Here is a 23145-nt window from a genome sequence, read left to right on the forward strand (position 1 = left end):
AATTGGAAACCACAGGGATGTAAGCTTAATCTGAAAGGAATAAATTGTCCTGTATTTTGTTCATGGTAATATTAGCATAAAAGAGTTCACTTGAAACAAATAGCAATTTTTATCTTGGTTCTAAATTTGCCATCTTCCTGATGGTGGGATTACAACCCACAGAATTTGCTGTTGTGTCAGGAAGAGTTATTCTACCAATATATTTCATGGGCATTAGATGAGGGAAGCATGCTAAATAATATTTATATTAAGAATGCTATGGCTTCTAAAATTCCTTCATTCCTGTTTTCCTCTTTTGTAAACTTATTTTTTTAATTATTGTAACAGTGCATATAATATTTAGATCTTAACATTCACATACTTTAGGTTTATAATCATTGTGAAAATGTGCAGAAAGCTTACCTTGTTCTTTTGCTCCCCAGGAATTCAGCCAGGACAATTTTAATAATTGACATATTGTTTATATTTTGATACTATGACTAATTGTTTGACACCAATAAACTATATTTCTTTTGTACATGTTCACCATCTGTAATTTTTTCCTTTCCATATAAGTGCAATAAAACATATGGAATTCCCAAGACATTAAATTTGCATAACTTTATATATTTAATTAGTAAAAGGAGACAGATATTTTGCAGAAGTTAAGCTGTCAGAAGTATATGGAGTATGTTGAGTGAGGTGTTTTCATTCTCTGCAGTTATTATTTGTTCAAAAATTCAAATTGGTTTCTAGAAAAATCTGGATTTATTGTCCACAGTAGAATGTATTTTAAAAATTCCAAAGAAAGGAAAAAGTACTATAAGAACTAAAAAGACATTTTATGGAAATATTTATTTTATAATAATTTAATAAATAGATGTAACTAAAAATATCTTGTAATGATTATAAGAGAAGCTACATACATTACAGGAAAAATGGAAACTTGTGATATTCCAGATAATGTCTAAGGGCAGTTTCTAGCATCCTTTATCACTGACCAGCTAGCTAGGGCATCTATTTGATGTACTCAAACTCCAGTATAATGGTTCATATTCTGGAACAGATATGTAAATCCAGGAGAATTAATTTGTTAAATTAATGTCCATTATTGTAATAAGGAATAAGAAATTGACCTTGTATTGGTTCAGATTTTCAATAATGCTTATTTATTAAAATCACAAAAACATTGAAATTGTATTTACAAGTTGACAGTCTGATTACCAGTCTACCAAATAAATTTCTTCATTAAAAGTATGTAACAGTATTGACCAGCACTACTGAGCATAGGTATAATCATTGTGTTGATGATAATGGAGTGGTGAAAAGCATTTCAGAAGATTCACCCAAAACACTATCCTCCCAATATATAGTACAGGACACGTGTGTGTGTGTGTGTGTGTGTGTGTGTGCGCGCGCACACACGCGCAGGGCTAGGTGGGTGGGTAGAATTACTAAAATCCTGATGCACAATATTGTGAGATGTCTTTGGAAGACTACCATATTATTTAATATGAGTTGTGTTCTAGGACCCTTGCTTCTAAATATGTTCAGTTATTTTTCACCATATAATTTGTGTGTGCCAAAATATACTACTTTTAGTTGCAATATGCAATTGTATTTTTAAAGCTACACATTTTAGTTGGCTTTTTCCCTAAACACAGTTACAGTAATAAAATGACATAATCAGAGCAGGAAAAACTAGGAATGGAAAATAGCTGTTGAATTCCAGAAAACCACAAAAGATTATTCTAAAGTGATACCATTTTCTTCTCAATTCCAGCATATTTCATACTATCCATTTTTGAAGGATACCTTTAAAGGGACATTTTCAGCCATGCTTAGAGAATAGATCTTTACAAAAACTTCTTTTTTTTTGGCAAAGAAATGGTAGAAAAATAAAGGGATTCCCTCAGCTCTTTGGCAGCTTTTCAGTTAACAAAATGCAGCAGCTCATATAGCTTCTAGCTCAGCTGTAAAACAGACTAATCTCCCCTCCCCCATGCATGTTGCACAGGGCTATTTGGGGTAACTGTTGCTTGCCTTCATAGAGCTTTGATTCTGCACCAGGATTTATACAGAGGAAGATCTTCTGTTATATCATAATTCATTTCAACTAGTTGTTTACTTAATATAAATACAAAGAAAGCATCAGTGAAGAAAAAAAAACTTCTAAGCCTTCAGCAAGATGTTGATCATCTGTTTTGCCCACTTGAGCTCTAGCTTTCAATTTTGGGTACCACAAACAATTAGGGTATTCCAACACATGTATGTTTGTAAGTATAAAAGAATTGGCTCAGTTACATTGTCTTATTAAAAGGTCCCTGCCATTTGGAAATAAGAGCAATAATTCTTTTTTTTCTTCCTATGGTTGCTGCTGATATTGTCCTTCAGTAGCTGTGTAGAAATCATCAAGGACACTCTGTAAATATTCAAATGTTGGTCTCTCTTCTGCTTTATCTTTCCAGCATGTTTTCATAATATCATAAAGCTCAGAGGGGCAAGATTCCATGCAGGGCATGCGATAACCACGTTGAAGGGCTGCCATTACATCAGAATTACTCATACCTGAAACAATTTTAGAAAAAAGTAAAAGTTACTTTTTAATATGGTTGGTCTTATTATATCAAAATGAGAAGAACTGATTTAGAAAAGGAAAAGATACATTTCTAAGGTAAAATCTGTGCTTGTATCCATTTTATTCACAAAATGGGCAGGATTTGCTTCCTGGAGAAATGCAATATTTAGGTATATTTCTTTAACCTAAATAAATTATTTGTGAAAATCATAAAAACTTCAAAACACAAAAAGGGGCAAAAATTTCTTATTTCTAAGCTTTGAAGAAAAAGTCTTGCCATTGTATACTTGATTAACAAGGTTGAAATACTCCTTGTAACCTGGGAATGAGTAGGACCAAACCTCAATTGTTTTGGCCTCCAAGTATTGCAACTGATTCTCCAGTTCAGTAATGGCAATAATGAGCCAAAGCAAACATTTCCACCTTTGCCCACAACAATAGGAACAATTTATCCAATTACGAAAGAATAATCAGATTTACACTTTATTGTCTAGGAAAAGATGCAACTAGTGAAGCAACCTAAGTTGTTGAATGTTAGTTGCTTAATTGTGTGTTGTACTGGTTCTTTTATTATTATTATATAAATATAATATTTATTATTATAATAAAACATTGTTCCATCTGATATAGTTGCAGCCACACTTTCCCAGCAACTTTTTCTTTTATCTTTCACCAAATAACTATGTTGGATCTATACCTTTTATTTACTCTGATACCTCTCTATATAGTAGAAACAAAACAGAACAATACATAGGAAGAAGCACAAACCTGGATAAGGAATTTTTCCAAAAGTAATTATTTCATACAGAAGAACGCCAAAGGACCACACATCTGATTTAATAGTAAAAGAACCATAGTTAATGGCTTCTGGTGCTGTCCATTTGATAGGGAACTTTGCACCTATGGAAATACAAATAATTCCATCTTAAATCTAGACATTAAAAAGTGAAAGGTAGTTAAGAAATTGGAAAGGATTGTGAAGTGATGGGGTAATGTCTTCTAGGAAAACAGGAAAACCTATTTTCCTCCTCATCCCCCGCTTTATCATAATTGTCCTTCATGAACACACAACAAGTAGGGAAAACATGCAGATCATGGCTTCTGAATTCTTTCTACCCCTTTTCCAGCAGTGGTCATAGAAAGTCTCCATACTGTTTTCTGGGTAATAAAATAATGTGTTTCCTCCACTTGTGTGACTATGACACAGGAAGTTCAGGTTGGGTACATATTCTTTGCTCTGAATTATGCAATGAAGAGGGAGGGATCCTTAGAATGGAGGAATTGCCAAAATTCCAGGTTGCAACCCAAATCGCGCTTCCAGAGAAATACATTATATGTCTCCCCACACCCACTCCCCACCGGATTGTTTGTCCTATGGAAAATAACACATTATTCAACATATTAAATTAAATAAATTAAACATATTAAAAGTTTAATTTATTACAATTAATTGATTACAAACATCTAAGTGACCAGTGGAAAAAATCCACCCCATCATTAAATATATTAAAACTAAAAAACAGTGCCAACCTTCCCTGGCTGTGTATTCATTATCTTCAATTACTCTTGCAAGGCCAAAATCAGCAATTTTACACATAAGCGCGTCTGAAACTAAAACATTTGCAGCTCTAAGATCCCGATGTATGTAATTTTTTCTTTCAATATATGCCATCCCCTCTGCAATCTGCAAGAAGAGATAAAAAGGGTTTAATTTTTCTACTGCGTTGCTTATATGTATGTACAAAAATAGCTAAAAATAACTCATTAACAATAGTTTGTGTTCTATTTAGTATGTCAGTTTTATATACAAGCCTAATATCTCCTTTTATTTGTACCTGAAGAATACTTGTAAAAATTTATAACCTTTTGTTATAAATTTATAAGAAAATAATTTATAAAAAGTGGTGATTGTTTAAGCAATATTTTGTAAAATTTGTCTAAAAGTTATATTTGGATCTGTTTCCAACCCAGAGGCCAGCGGTTTAAAGACAAGTATGAATGACATTTTCTACTGCTTTCCAAAGAATAAAAATAAGGACAAAACAGATGGAGACTAGTTGTGTCCTATTTAAATAACTAGTATTTAAGTTATATTTTTAAAAAATACACATTATTTGATTTTGATGGAAATTGCTTTTTTAAAATTTATTATGACTGCAAATCTTTAAAGGGCACTTAATTTTATTTATTAAACAGGATTCATTAGGGTTTCAACAGACCTTGGACAAATTCTGTCTTTCTGAAAGCTGGCCAGGCAGGTGCCATCTGAACTTCTGGTGAAAATCTTCCAGAAGGTTAGGATAGGACAGGGGTCTGCAAACTTGGCTCTTTTAAGACTTGTGGACTTCAATTCCCAGAGTTCCTCAGCCAGCTTGGCTGGCTGAGGAACTTTGAGAGTTGAAGTCCACAAGTCTTAAAAGAGTCAAGTTTGTAGACCCCTGGGATAGGATACCAAAGAAATATATACAGGTAGTCCTGCATGTACGTCCACAATTGAGCCCAAAATTTCTGCTGTTAAGGAGATATTTGTTAAGTGAGTTTTGTCCCATTTTATGACATTTCTTGCAGTGGTTAAGTGAACCACTGCAGTTGTTAGTAACATGGTTGTTAAGTGAATCTGGTTTCCCAATTGACTTTGCTCGCCAGAAGGTTGCAAAAGGGAATACATAATCCCGGGACGCTGCAAGTCATAAATATGAACCAGTTGCCAAGCATCTGAATTTTGATGATGTGACCATGGGGGTCAGTGGTGGGTTCTAACCACTGGTTTTACCACTGGTTTGCTTTGTGCACGCGCTTTGCATGCGATTGCTGTGCGCATGCTCGCTATGCTCGCAGGCATGCCACACTTGCGCTTTGTGCAAGCGCATTGAATAAAAATACAGCTGAGGCATGGCAATCCACTCTGCCGCGCCTTACAGATGGTCTAAAAACAAAGGAATAGGTATGTATGTATATATGTATGTATGTATGTATGTATTTATTTATTTATTATTTGTCACAACAGTATATATAGGCATAAGCATGAAATAACTATACGATATATAAGCATATATATATAAGCATAAGTATGTAATAACTATACGAATTGGATACAATTAAAGGGAACATTAGGACAGGAACAGTAGGCATGCTTGTGCCCTTATGCACGCCCCTTACAGACCTCTTAGGAATGGGGTGAGGTCAATAGTAGATAGTCTTTGGTTAAAGCTTTGGGGATTTTGAGAAGAGACTATAGAGTCAGGTAGTGCATTCCAGGCATTAACAACTCCGTTACTGAAGTCATATTTTCTGCAATCAAGATTGGAACAGTTCACATTAAGCTTAAATCTATGGTGTGCTCGTGTATTGTTGCGATTAAAGCTAAATTAGTCTATGAATAGCGCGGGGGCGGGTGGGAGGGCCCAACTAATGGGCGAAGCGAACAGGTTCGCTCACACCTCAAGATTTCCACTACCAACTCTCCCGAACCGGGGAGAACTGGTAGCAATCCATCACTTATGGGGGTGCTACAAACGTTGTTACTGTGAAAAACAGTTGTAAGTCACTCTTGTAACTTCGAACTAAATGAACTGTTCTAAGTCAAGGACTATCTGTACTTCCTGAACTCCAAGGCTGCATGTGCACCGAATAGGCCCAAACTATCTGAATCTGGCATATACTTATTAGTCAAGCCATATAGAGTCTGAAACAAGAATTTGAACTTGAATAAACAAAGTCCCTGGAAGTCACAGTTAACCTAGGTTGAAGCTGAATTTCAGCAACTCAAAAACTGTAATACTGTAAATAGGTGCCTGTACACTCTTTAAAAACAGATAAGTATACGTAAAAAGAGAAACTGTTCTCTTCTTGTTCCTCTTCTTGAGGTCAGGTAATGGAAAAATATTTGTGGCGCTTCTCATTCTACTGTCATAATTGCTGAATGCTTTTTTAAAAAATATGAGAAATATTCTTTAGATTTAAAATAAAAATGTATGATTTTAAATTTAAAATATGATTTATGATGTTTTTGAAAACAAAGCTGGAATTTCCAGAGAAAATAATTTCACTGGGAAAACAAAAAGAAAACCCCAATTCTAAATAGAGATATAAAATGCTGTTGATGTTAAACTAGTCTAGGCTAAATTTTACAACAGAAAATTAAGTTCAGACAGAGTACCATTATCTAGTATTTTGATCTGTGGTATATACTGGCCTAAACACAATCATAATTTTTAATTGAAACCACCTGAAGCTATGAATATTTAGATCTATTTTTATATATCAAAACCTAGCACAGTATTTCCACTGTGCTAGGTTTGGAAGTGAATATCTAACAAGATATTAATGTATTCTGGCAAGTTGCTATTTTATTTATTGAGAAAGAAAGTGAGGAAGATAAGATGAAAAACTATCTTCCTTGGTTTCACTGCATCTGCTTCCTAGTCGTAACAGGGCCCATCCTCATAAATGAACCTATCTTCAAGTTTTCTAAACTAGTTGGAAGGAGCCTAGTTTTTCTTCCTTTTCTAAATTGGCTTGAAATCACATGGGCAATGCATTTACATGGCTAAAGAAATTCAGTTCCTAATGATTTTTCACAATGATCCAAAGATTTATTATAGGTCTAGATAATAAAAGATAATAGAATTATCTTTTCTCAAGTTCATAAAGGAGAACAACAATGAGTCTTCTTGGGAAGTCAAAGTCACACCTAGTTGGCATTTCTTGTATTTTCTTTTATAGTACTAAATAGCCATCATAAGAATCTAAGGACTGCAAGAACTGTTCTGAAGTTTCCTGCTACGTTGGTGCTTGAAGTTAGAACATGAATACTTATTCCATGCCATCAGAAAAGTCCAGACAACAATTCGGAAAGCTCTATAAACACAATTAATTACTGATTCATAATTAAACTGAAGTTTACATAATAATACTAGCTTTGTTGATAAACCATAATTATGGTTTTCAAGGGATACTTTTACATGCTTGTAATCAGGTTGAGCCCAGTTACATTCTATTATACTGTGTGTTTGGTAACAGTTTATATACTTCAGTTTAGTCACATAGATCTACTGTAGCAGCAAGAATACGTCTTAAATTTATATCTAGTTTTGTTTACCTGAGCTGAGAAATCAATGAGCTTTGGTAGTAGTAATTTTGTCCCTTCTGTACTCTTCAGAAAATCCAGTAAGCTTCCTGTGCAAGTATATCAGCAAAAAATACAAATAAAACACAAGATCATCTGGTTTTCCAGATTGTGATAAAGTTTGCAATTTTAGATTAAGTTTCACTGACTAAACCACAGGTGACTGAATTTGGATCATTATGGATGAGTGCAAATTGTGAATTTTTTTTTTTTTGCATTTATATCCCGCCCTTCTCCGAAGACTCAGGGCGGCTTACATTGTGTTAAGCAATAGTCTTCATCCTTTTGTATATTATATACAAAGTCAACTTATTGCCCCCCAACAATCTGGGTCCTCATTTTACCTACCTTATAAAGGATGAAAGGCTGAGTCAACCTTGGGCCTGGTGGGACTTGAACCTGCAAGCAGTTGCTGTTAATAATAGGCTGCATTAGCCTGTTGCGCCACCAGAGGCCCAGTGTAAACTTTAATTTACTTGTATTTATGAAAGTAGTTTTGTCCAGAAAAGTGCCAAGTTCCAGGATGAAAAGCCAACAGTTTTGCCAAGGTTCAGAAGTTAATGTAGATTGACTCTCTACTTCAGATCTAACGACTATCAATAAATAATATTTTTGACATAACATTCAATAATGCATACCTTTTGCCATAAATTCTGTTATAATGTAAATAGGTTCTTCTTTGGTGACTACAGCGTATAGTCTGACCAGCTTGTCATGTTGAAGTGTTTTCATCAGGTTGGCTTCTTCCATGAATGCTTGGACAGACATAGTACCGGGTTTCAAAGTTTTAACTGCCACTTTGGTGTTGTTATTATAGTAACCTAGAATGAAATTGGTAAGATGAATCCATTCACTATTATTGACACATGACACTTTTACTATGCTGAATATATGCAAAAGTCCAACCTCATCCAGCCTGGTGTTCCTCACATGTTAATTGAAGGGGAAGAAGAAATTTGAATCTTGCATTTACTAAATGCAAAGTTTGTTATTGATTGAAGCAACTTTTTTTCAGGCTTCAATGCGATACAGAAAAAAGATGCTGCTGCTTTATTGTGTCTATACTTCCAAATCGTCACTATAAAAAATTGGAGGATGAATCTACAAGTGCACATTAAGCTGTTAAATAGCTGGATCTTACACCTAAACCACAAGAAGGAATAATAATCATGACAAATTCATATTTAATGATATCACAAAAATCCAGAAAAAAAATTTCTTTTATATTAGGAAACTAAATAAAGATATATTTTTCTTTATTTATTTATCTGTTTTTCAAAATTATACAAAGTTGCATATATGACTGACATTTTACCTCAGGTAATGAGTTAGGCCCATGACCATTGGTAATGATTTTAATGAATAAATGAATTTTCTGGGTAGTGCTAATGGGATAATAAAATTTGATTTCAGGTGCATTTTTGTTCCAAAGTTTTTTAAAATTTTATGTTGTGCACTTTTTATAAATTTTATCAGAGTGCTTGCTTCCTTTTCTGTATGATCAATTCCCATAAAAATACATTCAGAATGTATTCCTGAGTTAACGTATTATATAATTTTTGCATGCATTTTTTTCTCAAAGCAGATACTGTCTAATGAAATAGATTTTCTCTTGTCCATATTATAATATAGTTCAAGTTGTAAAATATTGTGAGATTCTTTGCTGTTTTTGGTTACTGGATTTAAAAAGTTATTCTATACAATATAAAACATAATAAAGGATTAGTATTATCCTTTATTATGGATAAATAATACATAATATGTATTATTATATTATTATATATAAATTATTATAATTTATTATAAATTATAATAAATAATATGGATAAATAAATAATAAATAAAACACAGTGGCTCAGGGGCTAAGACGCTGAGCTTGTCAATCGAAAGGTCGGCAGTTCAGTGGTTCGAATCCCTAGTGCTGCTGTGTAACGGGATGAGCTCCCGTTACTTGTCCCAGCTTCTGCCAAACTAGCAGTTGGAAAACACGTAAAAAATGCAAGTAGAAAAAATAGGGACCACCTTTGGTGGGATAGTAACAGTGTTCTGTGCGCCTTTGGCGTTGAGTCATGCCAGCACACGATCACAGAGACATCTTCGGACAGGGCTGGCTCTTCAGCTTTGAAACAGAGATGAGCATTGCCCCCTAGAGTCAGGAATGACTAGCACGTATGTGCGAGGGGAACCTTTACATTTACTAATATCCTTTAGTATCTCCCTTTCATTAACTGTCTGGCTCTTCAGCTTTGAAACAGAGATGAGCATTGCCCCCTAGAGTCAGGAATGACTAGCACGTATGTGCGAGGGGAACCTTTACATTTACTAATATCCTTTAGTATCTCCCTTTCATTAACTGTCTTGGATTTCTTTGCCACACTAAAATCATTATGGAGCAAACATACATGCTCTTTTGAAAAGACAAAGAAAACTGAAATCTACAGACTAATTGTGATCAGTTCCAAGACATTTCTTTATGAGATATATGACAAGCTAATTTGCATGCTGGCAGACATGAGCAATAGCAAAGTGTAATTTGGCTCTTCAGTGCAGTAATTTTGTCACTGTCTAACAGTTACTTAAAGGGTTACAGTATACCAAATTTAGATGTCAAAGTGGCTATGTAAACAAGAGGAAACATCTTGAACCAGAAACACCCTCCCTTTCTTTTTTACATAAAGATGCAGGAACATAACTTCCTGAAATTGGTTCTTCCTTTTGCAGATGACAGCACTTCCCTAACCTTCATTTTGCAGAATTTTTGGTATGGTTGTACTAAATAGCAAACATCCCAAGACGATGCCTGAGAAGCATATTATATCTGCATGTCTTATATTAAATTAACAAATCAATCATCACTGTGATGGGAAGTGAAGGCATGGCCATATGGAGATGGGGTTCCTAAATTGAAAAGAGAGGCAGTCATTTGGTGGGCAAATCAAAACTTGACCATGCAACTGAAGTCAAGAATCCTAGTCAACCAAAATTTGTTCTATGCTACCCAGCATTATCTGCCAAGTACTGCATAAAGCACATGATATGAGCAAATAGTTTTTTCTATATTCTCTGACCAAATAAATGTTCAGGACGGGGTGAAATGTAAAATTTGTTAGTACCGGTTCTGTGGGCGTAGCTTGGTGGGGTGGTGGTGGTGGTAATGTGACTGGGTGGTCTGGGTGACTGGGTGGGCGTGGCCAACTTTTTTTTTTTTACTTTTAAAAGCATTTTTTTCTACAACCTCTTCGGCTGAAGAGGTTGTTAAAAACGCTTTTAAAAGCCTGTGATGATCAGGCAACTCAGCTGGGATCGCCAGAGGAAAAAAAGCTTTTAAAGGGTTCTCACGATCCCAGCTGAGTTGCCTGATTGCCAGAACCTTTTAAAAACATTTTTTCGGCCGAAGAGGTGTAAAAAAAATGCTTTTAAAGGGTTCTGACATCCCAGCTGAGCCACGCAATCATCAAAGGCTTTTTTTTAACTTTTAAAACCATTTTTTCGGCCGAAGAAAAAATGCTTTTAAAAGTTTTTTAAAAAACCTCTGATGATCGCACAGCTCAGCTGGAGTGGGGTGGGGGCAAGGATTTTTGCTACCAGTTCTCCGAACTACCCGCCACCATCACTACCGGATCAGGTGATCCGGTTGGAACCGGGAGCATTTCACCCCTGGTTCAGGGTAATTGGGCAGTAACAAAGGTCATTTGGCTTACACATGACCTTAGGAACTGAGACAGTTGGGAATCTGGCACCATATTGGATTTTTTTGACAACTATTTGAGGGATGTTGGAAAAAGGACACACACATTCTCTGACACCTTCTGTAATCTCTCTTTTCTTATATGATCGCTCAGTTCAATGATCCTGATCAACATCATTGTTTCTTGACTGCTAAAAGAAATCCAGTACCGGTAATTATGCTTACAAGTAGTGCCAGCAACATCACTCTTTACCATTGCCTAGGTTCACAACAATTCAGTATCAGATTAAACTTCTCCCTCTCCTCCCACCCACATGATTCTGAAAAAAATAAGTAATAGTTGAGAAACAATTAAACTGCTTTCCTATTAGACTATGAGTAAGCAACGGAGAATAGTGTTGTAGCTCACAGGCCAGACAAACTTATTTGAACACAGAACCTCAGTTTTGGGGGAAAAAAATATTCATATTTGCAAACACTCAGATTTGGTTCATTTCCTTCACTGTATCACTGAAAAGGTACATGAAGCATAAAGCAATGTAGTACATCTTTTGAATGCAAATAATGATCATCAATAAGTTTATCCCAGCTGAGGAACACAGATATCATTGTTGACAAGTATTCGAAGGTTTGTTTTATGTGTGGTGACTGTTTTAGTTTTGGGTAAGGATTTTAGAAATCCTTTTATATTTCAAAGCAGTGTTAAGCCAATTTTAGGGCTTTATAGTATTGTTTACATGTATTTCTTGCCTCAAGATGCCAGAAAACAGCATCCCCATTTCTCGGTAATCATGTCCATGATAGATTATTACAAGGAAGACTCAGGAGCCACAGTTCCCCTATCATCCCCTCCTTAATCTCTGCTATTTACATGTTATAAGCATCTGAGAAATTCTCTATTTAATATGAGTACCTTACCCATCCAAACTTCTCCGAACTGACCCGCTCCAAGTTTTTTCACTAATTTGATTGAATCTCGAGGGATTTCCCAGGCATCTTTATCCCATGGTTTCTGTGGCTTAGGACTAATACATGCTTTCTCTAGCTTTCTGCATAAGCCATCTGCTTGCTCTGTTTAAGAAACAAAGATTGCTATATTTGTGTATCATTAGAAATTTTCAGAGATCATATACCTGTATTTTCGTTCTAGAGGATAGGATTACTTTTTAATGCCACAGATTCTGTGGCATTCATTTTTCATCCCCAAACTGACTATCAGTAAGATTAGTGTGATCCTGGGACACAACCACAAAAAGTTATATGGGGATAATTACATTAGAACTATGTGTACTTATCCAGACTTTTTTATTTTCAATTTAAAATTTTATTTGATGAAAGGCTTCCTTGTGCATTAATAAGAAAGTATTCTATTACAGCTGCATAGTTAATCATAAAACTGGAAAGTTTTGTTAGTGGTTGATAATACACACATGCATGCATTTCAGTAAACTTTTACTTTATTCATTGGTGAATATTTAGTGAAATATATTTTGCAAATTATAACAGATAAAGCAGAACTTTTGGCTTATATCAACCATGATATTCAAACTTAAAAACATGAAATTAATATTTGGATTTTTAACTAAACATAGAGATTTGCCATGCATGATATATTCAAAGAAACATGGAATAGTATTTAAGGCACAGTAATCAGATATAGCTTGACAAAGTGGTGATGATAGGCATAAAGGGAAAAGAAAGGTCTGAAGATATCTATATAAAACGTTATTGTGAATGAATTAAATTGCACTCTCTTAAATATCAACTGTGGTTTTTCTTTCCCACAGCAAATATGTTCACAAGACTGCCACAATGTTATACAAATAATTACAATGTTGATAATCTGAAAAGTGTTCTGTTTCAAGCCAATCTGATATTCCTCAATTTGCACTTAGCTTATCATTGTTTCGTGTTGATATATGCCTTTTGATTATTTCAATCTCCTCCCTTCTGAGAATTCTCTGGACTTATAATGATGCTCACCCTTGACACAATTTACCCTGTAAGTCAAAATCTATTGGAATTTGAAATGCAAAAATGTTTTCAGTCTTGGCTAGTATTTTATAGGTACTTCAGAAAAACTGCTGACTTACTTTGATAATGTTTGATCATATCACTGATGCAGGGAAAAGTGATTCTTGGAGAAATGTAATAGCCTCCATTGTCTAAGCTTCTGATCTTGTAGTGCTTAACAACATCACCATTTTGTCCATCATGGTCTCTTATTGATAATGAATAGCTTCCTGTGGACAAAACCAAACCAACAATAAACCATAAAATAATTGCCAGTTGGTTACTATCTTTAAAATAATAACTTATAAACAATTTTAATAAAGAAAGGTTAAACAGTAAGTGTCACTTTGTAAAGGTAGCCCAGACAAGAAGTCCACCCAGAAGTACAACTTCTACTCTATTGTAAGGTTGTATTAATATAATATTGCAAGTCTTAAAGTATGTTTTTCCCCCGCTGCCTTCAAACCCCAAAATACTAGGAAGGGTCCCTTTTGAGATGTTTGCCTTGCCCATATTTCTTCTGCATGCTAATTGCCTCATATCTGAGCATTGTTCTGGATGCTTCTCTTCCTCCATCTCTCAAGGTCATTGCTACCTACCATTGTAGTAAGACAATAAAGACTATCAAATTGATATTTTTCTGATGTCTACTAAACAAGTTGCAATAAAGCAATATTTACTTTAGAAAAACAGGCTTCTGTAGCGCATCCATTTGTTAAAAAAATGCTTCTTTAAAAAAAAAAAAAACAACACTTTTCCTGGGTGAACAATTCTGACTTGTCCAAACAAACAATGATTCAGAACAAGGAAAATAATCATGGGACTCTGGTTCTATTTTTCCCACTACAGTTAATCATCTTATAAACTATTTTTCCCACAGTATCACTCGTTCCAATTGCATTTCTTACAAATGTGAATAATTATATTATGTTGTATCTGAATAGTGGTAGAATTTGACTTTAATAAGAGTCTCAAATGAATGGAGAATAGAATCCTAATCATCTTTTTCCCTTAAACACTTTCTTTGTCTTCATACAACACAAACCATAATCATATGGCTTAACTGGCATCTGGTGGAGATGGAGGGAAATTTAACAATTTTTTTTCTCTATGGGTTCTTCAGGGTTGTACTCTCTCTCCACCCCTATTTAACAACTAACGAAGCCACTAGGTGCAAGTCATATATCATCACTACTGATGATGTCCTAATATATAATTCCAACCTAGAGTAACCAAGTCATACTGCTTAGGTTCCTTCCCAATTTCTAGAAACTCTGGAGACCTGAATGGCAAAGAACAGCCTTTGCTCTACCCAAGCTATAGTCGTACACTATGAGTTTTGGGATCCCCAGTTCCAGGGTTTTTCCTCCATTCTCCTTCAGTTCTGCATAAAATTGTATTCCCTCAGACAGAACTGGAGCACAGTTTGGGGATACTCTTATGGTCTTGACTCTACTGAAACAGGAGATAGCCCTGAGGTTCTTTCAGATATTACATTCCATACATTCCCAGATTGGGGGACAATCATGTCCTAAGTCACCTGTCATATGGACTAATGCAACATGCTCTATATAAAGCTGCCTTATACCTAGGAAAAATATTATTGTATGAATAATTATGAATACGACTTAATGTACCATTGTGTGCCATCGCACACGGCCATGTTATTTATGAGACCACCTGAGTCTCCACTCATCTCTTGATATCCGGCAGGCAGGCATGTTTCCGGTCCCTTGTTATATTACCTGGCAGAATCTGGCTGCCATGCCTTCTCTGTCACAGTTGTCTTAAGATTTAGATGAATAGAATGGAATAACAGAGTTGGAAGGGACCTTGGAGGTCTTCTAATTCCTTCTAAGGAAACCCTACACCACTTCAGACAAATGGTTATCCAATCTTTTCTTAAAAACGTCCAATGTTGGAGCATTTACAACTTTCGAAGGCAAGTTGTTCCACTGATCAATTGTTCTAATTGTCAGGAAATTTGTCCATGGTTCTAAGTTGCTCCTCTTCTTGATTAGTTTCCACCCATTGCTTCTTGTCCTACTCTCAGGTGCTTTAGAGAATAGCTTGACTCCCTCTTCTTTGTGGCAGCCCCTGAGATATCAGAACTAATGGCCACAAGTCTGCTAGCCTTTAAGCCCCTGAAAACCTGGCTTTCACTGGGAATTAGGCCTGAGCTTAAGATGAATCTGTCCAAAAAGGATCTTTTTAATGGATTGTGCATTTGTTGATCTTGATCATTTTGCTATTCTGTTCTAGTACTCCATTTTGTTTTTAATGCTACTATCCAACTAAGTTTTTTTGTTAAGTTGGGCAGCCATATAAATCAAAGGAAGAAACAGCAATGTATATTATAATTACAGATAACCCCAAATTTTATTCCTGGTCAGTTAATTCTCTTTAGGGGGAACCTAGAAAAAATGGAAAAGACTCTGCTAGGTTCTGGTTCATTGATTGGAAGATGGTGGTTTTTTTGCCATAGAATGCCCAAGACGTTTCAAATAAATTTGATCATACAGAAGCTTATTCAAAAGTTTGTGTCATAAAGATTTAAGAGTTTTAAAAGAGAAAATTGAATTTATCTTCAGATCCAATGAAATCCAGAAAACTTACCTTTTAATGTTTCACTTTCTCTGATCAGGAATGCTCCAGGAGCATTTCCTGGAGCTAGAAGTTGCCTTTCTGCATCTTTTCTGGTTATGTCTTTAAAGAACCATCTGAAAAGTATTATTTTAAAAACATATTTTTATTGTTACCCAAACATGAGAAAAAAAGCAATGGAAATCAAATATTTAAAAGATAAGAAACCTACTCTTCTGTTTCTAAGGTATTGACTTTTGCAACATAATTGCTTGGGATAAATCCTTCTTTCTTAGTTACAAGGGACTTAGCCCTCCACCATTCGCCATGTCTAAAAAAAAAAGTGAAATAAACACTGTTATTTTTGTAAAGAAGACATTACTGATCAACCTCAGAAGCATTCAAAGAAGCTTACATTTCAACTGAAGGAAATAATAACTATGTTCAGACATCATACTTATCCAGGATTAATGGTTTGGCATGAATCACATACATTGAAATAGTTGCCTCATTTAGGGCTTATTATGCTAATGCAGAATACAGTACTTGGTTTGTTTAACTGTAGATGTAAGTAAATCACAGGTAAATGAATTTATAACCTGGAATTACTGTCGTAAGTTGTTGTGGTCATAAATTTAAGCATCGTGTGACCAGATCACCAATTTTTGAACATTTCTGTGGTGGTTGTTAAATGAATGCTGTAATTGGAATGAGAAAATTGACCAAAAAAATGTCACAAATCACAGTCATGTGATTGCAGGAAGCTGCACATGGTCATATTGATGATTATGTGACCATGGGAGTATGTCTGATCACCACAATTTCAGAAATGAGTGGTAAGTGGCTTTTGCGGAGCTGTCGTAACTTCAAATCCTTGTTAAGCAAGTGGTCGTAAATTGAGGATTATCTGTACAAAGCATATTTTTTTCAATGACAGAAGTAACCTCATTTTCTGATGGTAAGGCACACTAAGATACCAGAAAACCAGAGACATTCTTAGGTGGCTTAATTGTTGAGCTGGCTGTTTTTATCCTCTCTTTGCCAAGAGCTTGTATCTCTGTTTTTATAAGGTTACTGTAAATGTGATTTTTATATATTTTTACATCTATGGTTTTTATACATGGTTTTATCCATTTGTTGTGTACAACCCATATTCTCCTTTGATGAAATGTACAGGTGTATAAATTTGATAAAGAAAGACAATTTCATTTGCCCATTCATTCTACCCAGACAGTCTGGGTAGAAAGCTAAGCCAGTGGATCGAAGCACTTATCTTCTTTTCATAGCTAAAGGTAAATAGTTCGGTATGTTGCCGACTATAGCTGTATTACCTGTTAACTATGTTAAGAATCAAAACTGGTTTGAGACCTCATGCATATTAAATCCTGCATTCACTTCTCAAACTAGTATTGCTTATCACAATTTTAGATGATGGAATGATTAAAGAAATATATAGGTCAGTATACAGAAGCCACATTAATTTCTGCATTTCCATAGAAAGTTGTTTTTTTTTTAATTAAAAAAAAATCCCAACAGTCTAGAGATGGATAGTTTTATTAAACCTAGAAAACTGATGGCAGAAAAAGACCCAGGGGCTTACTCGAGTATGCCTTTTGAGATTTTTAATTTTTAAAATTTTTGACAGATGATGGACATGTGTTAAATTCCAAGAACGTTTAAACTCAGTAATTGATGAATATTACTAAAGCAATATTTCATAGACAGAGGAGAAGCATGGAACTTCAATTGGAAACAAATATTACACAGCTATTAATGACTATGGCTATATAGATATATGCATGTTTTAGTTATTATATATTTAATACTAAAAACAAATATTTTGAACGGAGAGAAATGGGAACAAAAATGCCCTTTAAAAACTGTAGGACATCTGCTTTTGACCTTATAACCAATTCTTCAATAAGAGATGATAGAGATTGAATTTGAAAATATACAGAGGTTGTAGGTGATCCAATGGTTTTTTTTATTATACCCTTCCAATTGGCCAGTTGGTCAAAACAGCTTAAGTTGAACGACAGTCCATATCTTGTGAACTTTATGGCCAATAAATACAGTCCTTCCCAACACAATGCTACCTTCATTATTTTAATAATATTAACCAGCTTTGGTCTACTGGAATTAAAATGGCCAGTCTATCTACTGAGCATACCCCGAACCTCATGATTACATAGAAGTAAATAAAAGTAGGACAAGACTTCTATACTTACTCCTCCAGAATTCTCATTTTTTCTCCTTTTTTGAAGGACAAATCATCTTCATGCATGCCTTCATAAATATATAAGGCTATCACAATGTCCCCATGTTCTTTCTCTTCATCTAATTGAGAAATGCAATAAAATATTCTTACTCATTTATTACATTCAAACAATAGCAATTTGTTGTAGCAATCAGTGATTTTCTATAAACATACCTTCATGATAGAACCTTTGACCTGGCAAAAGAATATCTTCATTTCCCTAAAACAAAATAATAAGTTATTTGATATCATCAGACTTTATTGTAATTTAAAATACAGATCCGACAAGATTTTTCTTACTGGTAAATTGATTATTTATTTTGGGCTGTGTTTTAAATATCTGCACTTAGGTTTGAAATGTCTGCCCATACAACTTTATCAGGAAATTCATGTCAGAGTAGAGCCATTGTTGAAACTAAATGGCTGCTCTTTTATCTTAACCACCAGTGTTCTTCTGTAAACTTCAAAGCTATATAGATATATAAAAACATTCCTGAAAAAAATTGCAAGAGCTAACTGGGAGCATGTCTATGTATAGAACAACAATTAGAAAGTATTCAATACACCTATAAAAATGAATTCCATGTCAACAAGGACTCATACACAAACTAATCTGTTCCACCAAGCAATGAATAAAATTTATTCAAAGTCAGTATGCATTGTTAGGTTAGTTAAAATTGTTGGGCATTCTGCAATACTAGGCTATATATTTGTTTAAATATATTTATGGCATAATTGAACATTTTGGCTGGAATATCAGTATTGTTGTGGGTTTCCTGAAAACAAAATTTATCTACTTTTGGTAAAAACAAATTTATTTATTGGTCAAAATTATATTTTTATATATACATTTATTTTAATAGAATGCTTTTCCATTTTAGAACACGGTTTGTGAATATATCACTGGATGCTATCACTAGATAAGGGGCGTGCATAAGAGCACAAGCGTGCCTACCGTTCCTGTCCTATTGTTTCCTTTCATTATATCCAATTAATATAGTTATTACATACTCATGCTTATATATATGCTTATATATTGTTTAGTTATTTCATGCTTATGCTTATATATACTGTGTGACAAAATAAATAAATAAAATAAAATAAATAATTGTCGATTATTCTTCAAAAGACCTTTCAATTATCCAGTAAGTGGGGGAAAGTTGACTTATTAAGGGACTCTTGGAACAGTGGTTCCCTTCTAGATCGCTTGAGTTCGAACTGTGTTATTCTGTGTTATACAGAAAGCAATCCAGTGCAGAAATAGCTCACCTTTTTAATGATGTTCCAATCAGTCCACAATACTATAAGAAAATTAAATGGACCATAGCCCTGCTTTGTGGGAACTGATGAAATCAAGCCAATCCTAAAATCCTGCTGAATTGAAATACTAATCATCAGCAATGCTACTCCTTATTATGTTAAAGGAAGTACATATGAGCAACTCACACATAACTTGTAAGAAGAGTTAGTCCCTTAGTTGCCTAGGCTGAATTCACACAAAATATGTTTTGTTAAATAATCTGGAAGGATTGAAATTACATATTGTACTAATCTAAAATATAATTATAGTTAATGCAGTGGTAATTGGTGGACACTTTTGGAGTTATGAAAACTTTGTGTACCAAATGGCTATTGCGATGGGCAGTAAATGGAACAGAAGCTCCATTTATCAGATGGTAAGCAGCTTTCCTCCACTGCTTGTCTATAGCTTCCTGAGACCTTTTTCCATAGGGCTGTAGAATAATTGAGATATGAATAAAAAGGGAATTTAGAGAAAGTATATGTGTCCCACGGACTGTCACCTCCTTAATTCAAATGCATCCTTTCTTGGACCAGAAAAAGTTCAGCTTCTAAAAGGATTTGCCAGCTAGGGCACATTGAGCAACTTGGTACATTCAAAAATCTCCTTTCTCTTTAAAATCCAGATTGCTGCATATTCCTATTGTCTATCATCTCATCTTTGCCATATTATTTCGGGGCAGGTAGGTCCAATAATACAATAAAGTGCCATTTAATTTTTTAATAATGCTCTGTACCTGGGAGTATAATTCACTGAAATGCAGATTTTCTTTAAGGGCAATACTTTGTATTCTATTAGTTATTCTTCCTCATTAAAAACAACCTCAAATGAGTAAAGTCATGCATGGCAGGCTTTAGCATGGGGTGTGACCCCAGCTGCTTTTCTTACCATATGATAACTGAAAAACAGTTATCCTGTAATGGATAAAATTGCCAGGTGCATTATATAGTTCTCAGTTCCCAAACTCTATTGAATAATATTGAGTTTTTGGCTTTAAGACTTTCTTACACATAGGTTTCTACTGCAATTTATCATTCTTATCTGTAGCAGTTTTTATTAAATGAAACAAAGTACTTTATTTAGGCATTCATCTTGAAAATGGAAAGCCACCCCTCCCCTTAATATAAGTTTTATGAGAATAAATGCAGTATCTCTGCAACATGTTAAGAGTGCATAGTTTTAAAAAATATTTTTGGATACTGAGATGGTAAAAAAAATAATATTTTTTTTAAAAACCCTGGAAAGCTCCTTAGAGGGACACTTTGCATGCAGCGCCCATCTTAGTTTAATACAGACAGTCCTCAACTTGTGTCCACAATTGAGCCCAAAATTTCTGTTGTTAACTAAGACATCTGTTAAGTAAGTTTTGCCCTATTTTACGACCTTTCTTGTCACAGTTTAAATGAACCACTGCAGTTGGTAAGTTATTAATCTGGTTGTTAAGTGAATCTGGCTTCCCCATTGATTTTGCTTGTCAGAAGGTCACAAAGATGATCACATGACCCTGGGACACTGCAATGGTCATAAATATGAACCAGTTGCCAAGCATCCAAATTTTTATCATATATATCATGGGGATCCTGCAAAGGTCATAACTTTGAAATATGGTAGTAAGTCACTTTTGCAGTGCTGTTGTAACTTTGAACGATCACTAAATGAACTGTTGTAAGTCGAGGACTACCTGTAGTTTGTTTCCCACAAGAGTAAATACTTTCACTGTGCCATAGGTCATAGTCTTCTCCTACCATTCCCCCCCCCCGCAGCTGCATTGGGAGGCATTTACTCCCAACCTGAAGTCTATGGAGAACCATCCAGGTCATGGTTGTCCTGAAGATGCTTTTTTCAAAAGACAACTGGACTTTTTTTGTTTTTCCTTGAAGATGTTTTGCTTCTCATCCAAGAAGCGTCTTCAGTTCAACTGAAGAAAATAAATTCTAAAGCAATTTCCTCCATTGTGAACATGTGAAAAAAAGAGATTTTTTTATTAAAGGAATTAATGTATTTCCAAACTTCCACAGTAAAACTAACACTGCTTAGTGATCTCTAAATGCAGGGCTGTATATTCAAACTGCTATTAGTTGGAACTGAGAACTCAAAGACATAAGGGTTTGGATTTCAGGTACATTCTTTATGGCCTAATGAACCTACTGCCACAAAGTTAAACTGCAGTCCATGAAAATATAATTTTCATTCCTGGTTATGTGTTGTGTTGGTTTTTCAAATGAAATAAACACAAGATATGCCAGTCAAACTGCAATCTCAGTGTTGGAATTCTTCCCTGAAACTATCTACTTACTGGCCTTTGCTGTTTATTGGACGTTGGATCCCTCACATAAATAGTTCGTTCAGTTTTACGTACTGATTTGTTCTTCACATCTAGCCCATCTCCATGCAGATTCTCTTTTTGTTTGGATTTTATACATCCCATATTTTCCTGTTGGGACAAAGCAAAACAATGGAAAGATTAGTCAAAAATGCTGTCATATGTATTCACATAGTCAAACCTATACGAATTTGTGGGGGATTTTCCAACTTGGCAGCAGCATATAAATAATAAAAGATTGTCCCCAAAATGATTTGTGTGGTATCTTTAAACAGACAAAATCATTTAGGTGTTTTGCCCAAGCTTTCACATAAGGTTTTTATACTGCATATAACAGGGGTCACCAACCTTTCAGATCTCAGGGACCACTAAATTCATAATTTTAAATCATGCAGACTGCTAATATGATCTGTCTAATGACCGGCTGGGTGAGTGTGGCTAGGACATGTGACTGGATGGGCGTGGCCAACTTGATGTCATTCACATTGAGGGATACCACACCAGCCTCTACTCACCCCTCCCCTCCCAGCCATTCCTCGCCTGCCTGCCCAAGCTCCTTAGGGTCCCAACAGAAAATAATTGTTGGTGCTAAGCAGCTACAACGAGAAAGAGTTGACAAAACAGCTGGCTCAATTCAAATTGGATGTGACCGAGGAGGCTCAGCAGAAGCACCTCACTGAGGACTACAAGCATAGGCTTTCCAAGCAGACGGAAGACCTGCGGGGAATGCAAGGCCAGGTACTGACGCCTGGACACTCAATGGGCTGAGATAGTCAGCCAGTTCCAGGCCATGATGCAATCCCACTGGAACAAAGCCTTCCGGCTCTTCGCCACCAGCGATGCTTCCATCCAGCCTTTGCCAAAGCCCCGCACCAGGAGGCTGAAGCAAACCCCAAGTTGGAATTTCTGCCCCCCTCTGCCCCGCACAAAAAGACCCCGAAGAGGGAGACTCTCTGCAGCAACACAAGCATTCATTGCATGTATCCGGCCCAGTGGCCATAGTTTGAGGACCCCTGATTTAGTGCAATATAAAAAATGCAAATAATTTTTCTGCGGACCACCAAAATTTTCTCATGGACCACCAGTGGTCCACAGACCACCAGTTGGTGACCGCTGGCATATAACCCTGAAAACTAATATTTATATACAGTACATTTATCATATCTAAATAAAAGGGATTTTTGCTTTATCTTCAGGATGAGTCATTGACATAGATTACATTTACACAACGATAATCATCAAGGTTCCATAATATTTTTACAATATGCTTTATAACTAAATATAAGGAAAACTATA

General features: G+C 35.2%; 1 protein-coding gene across 4 annotated transcripts in view; it reads right to left on the minus strand.

Moving 5' to 3' along the window:
* Window positions 1-970: 970 nt before the first annotated feature.
* The window catches only part of LYN (LYN proto-oncogene, Src family tyrosine kinase), a 42759-nt gene continuing 20584 nt past the window's right edge, over window positions 971-23145 (minus strand). Inside the window, exons 3-14 of one of the 4 annotated variants that reach the window (XM_058175379.1) lie at window positions 21823-21960; window positions 18401-18446; window positions 18198-18306; window positions 16202-16300; window positions 16003-16106; window positions 13467-13616; window positions 12292-12444; window positions 8324-8506; window positions 7659-7735; window positions 4088-4241; window positions 3326-3457; window positions 971-2547 (exon numbers count right to left, since the gene is read on the minus strand). In XM_058175379.1, coding sequence (XP_058031362.1) covers window positions 2345-2547; window positions 3326-3457; window positions 4088-4241; window positions 7659-7735; window positions 8324-8506; window positions 12292-12444; window positions 13467-13616; window positions 16003-16106; window positions 16202-16300; window positions 18198-18306; window positions 18401-18446; window positions 21823-21960 — 1548 coding nt within the window. In that variant the 3' untranslated portion in view covers window positions 971-2344. Of the gene's footprint in view, window positions 2548-3325; window positions 3458-4087; window positions 4242-7658; window positions 7736-8323; window positions 8507-12291; window positions 12445-13466; window positions 13617-16002; window positions 16107-16201; window positions 16301-18197; window positions 18307-18400; window positions 18447-21822; window positions 21961-23145 lie in introns of those variants that run through there. The other 3 variants (XM_058175380.1, XM_058175382.1, XM_058175381.1) reach the window with 3 other exon arrangements.

Source organism: Ahaetulla prasina, chromosome 3, assembly GCF_028640845.1.
Source record: "Ahaetulla prasina isolate Xishuangbanna chromosome 3, ASM2864084v1, whole genome shotgun sequence".
Classification (NCBI taxonomy): Eukaryota; Metazoa; Chordata; class Lepidosauria; order Squamata; family Colubridae; genus Ahaetulla; species Ahaetulla prasina.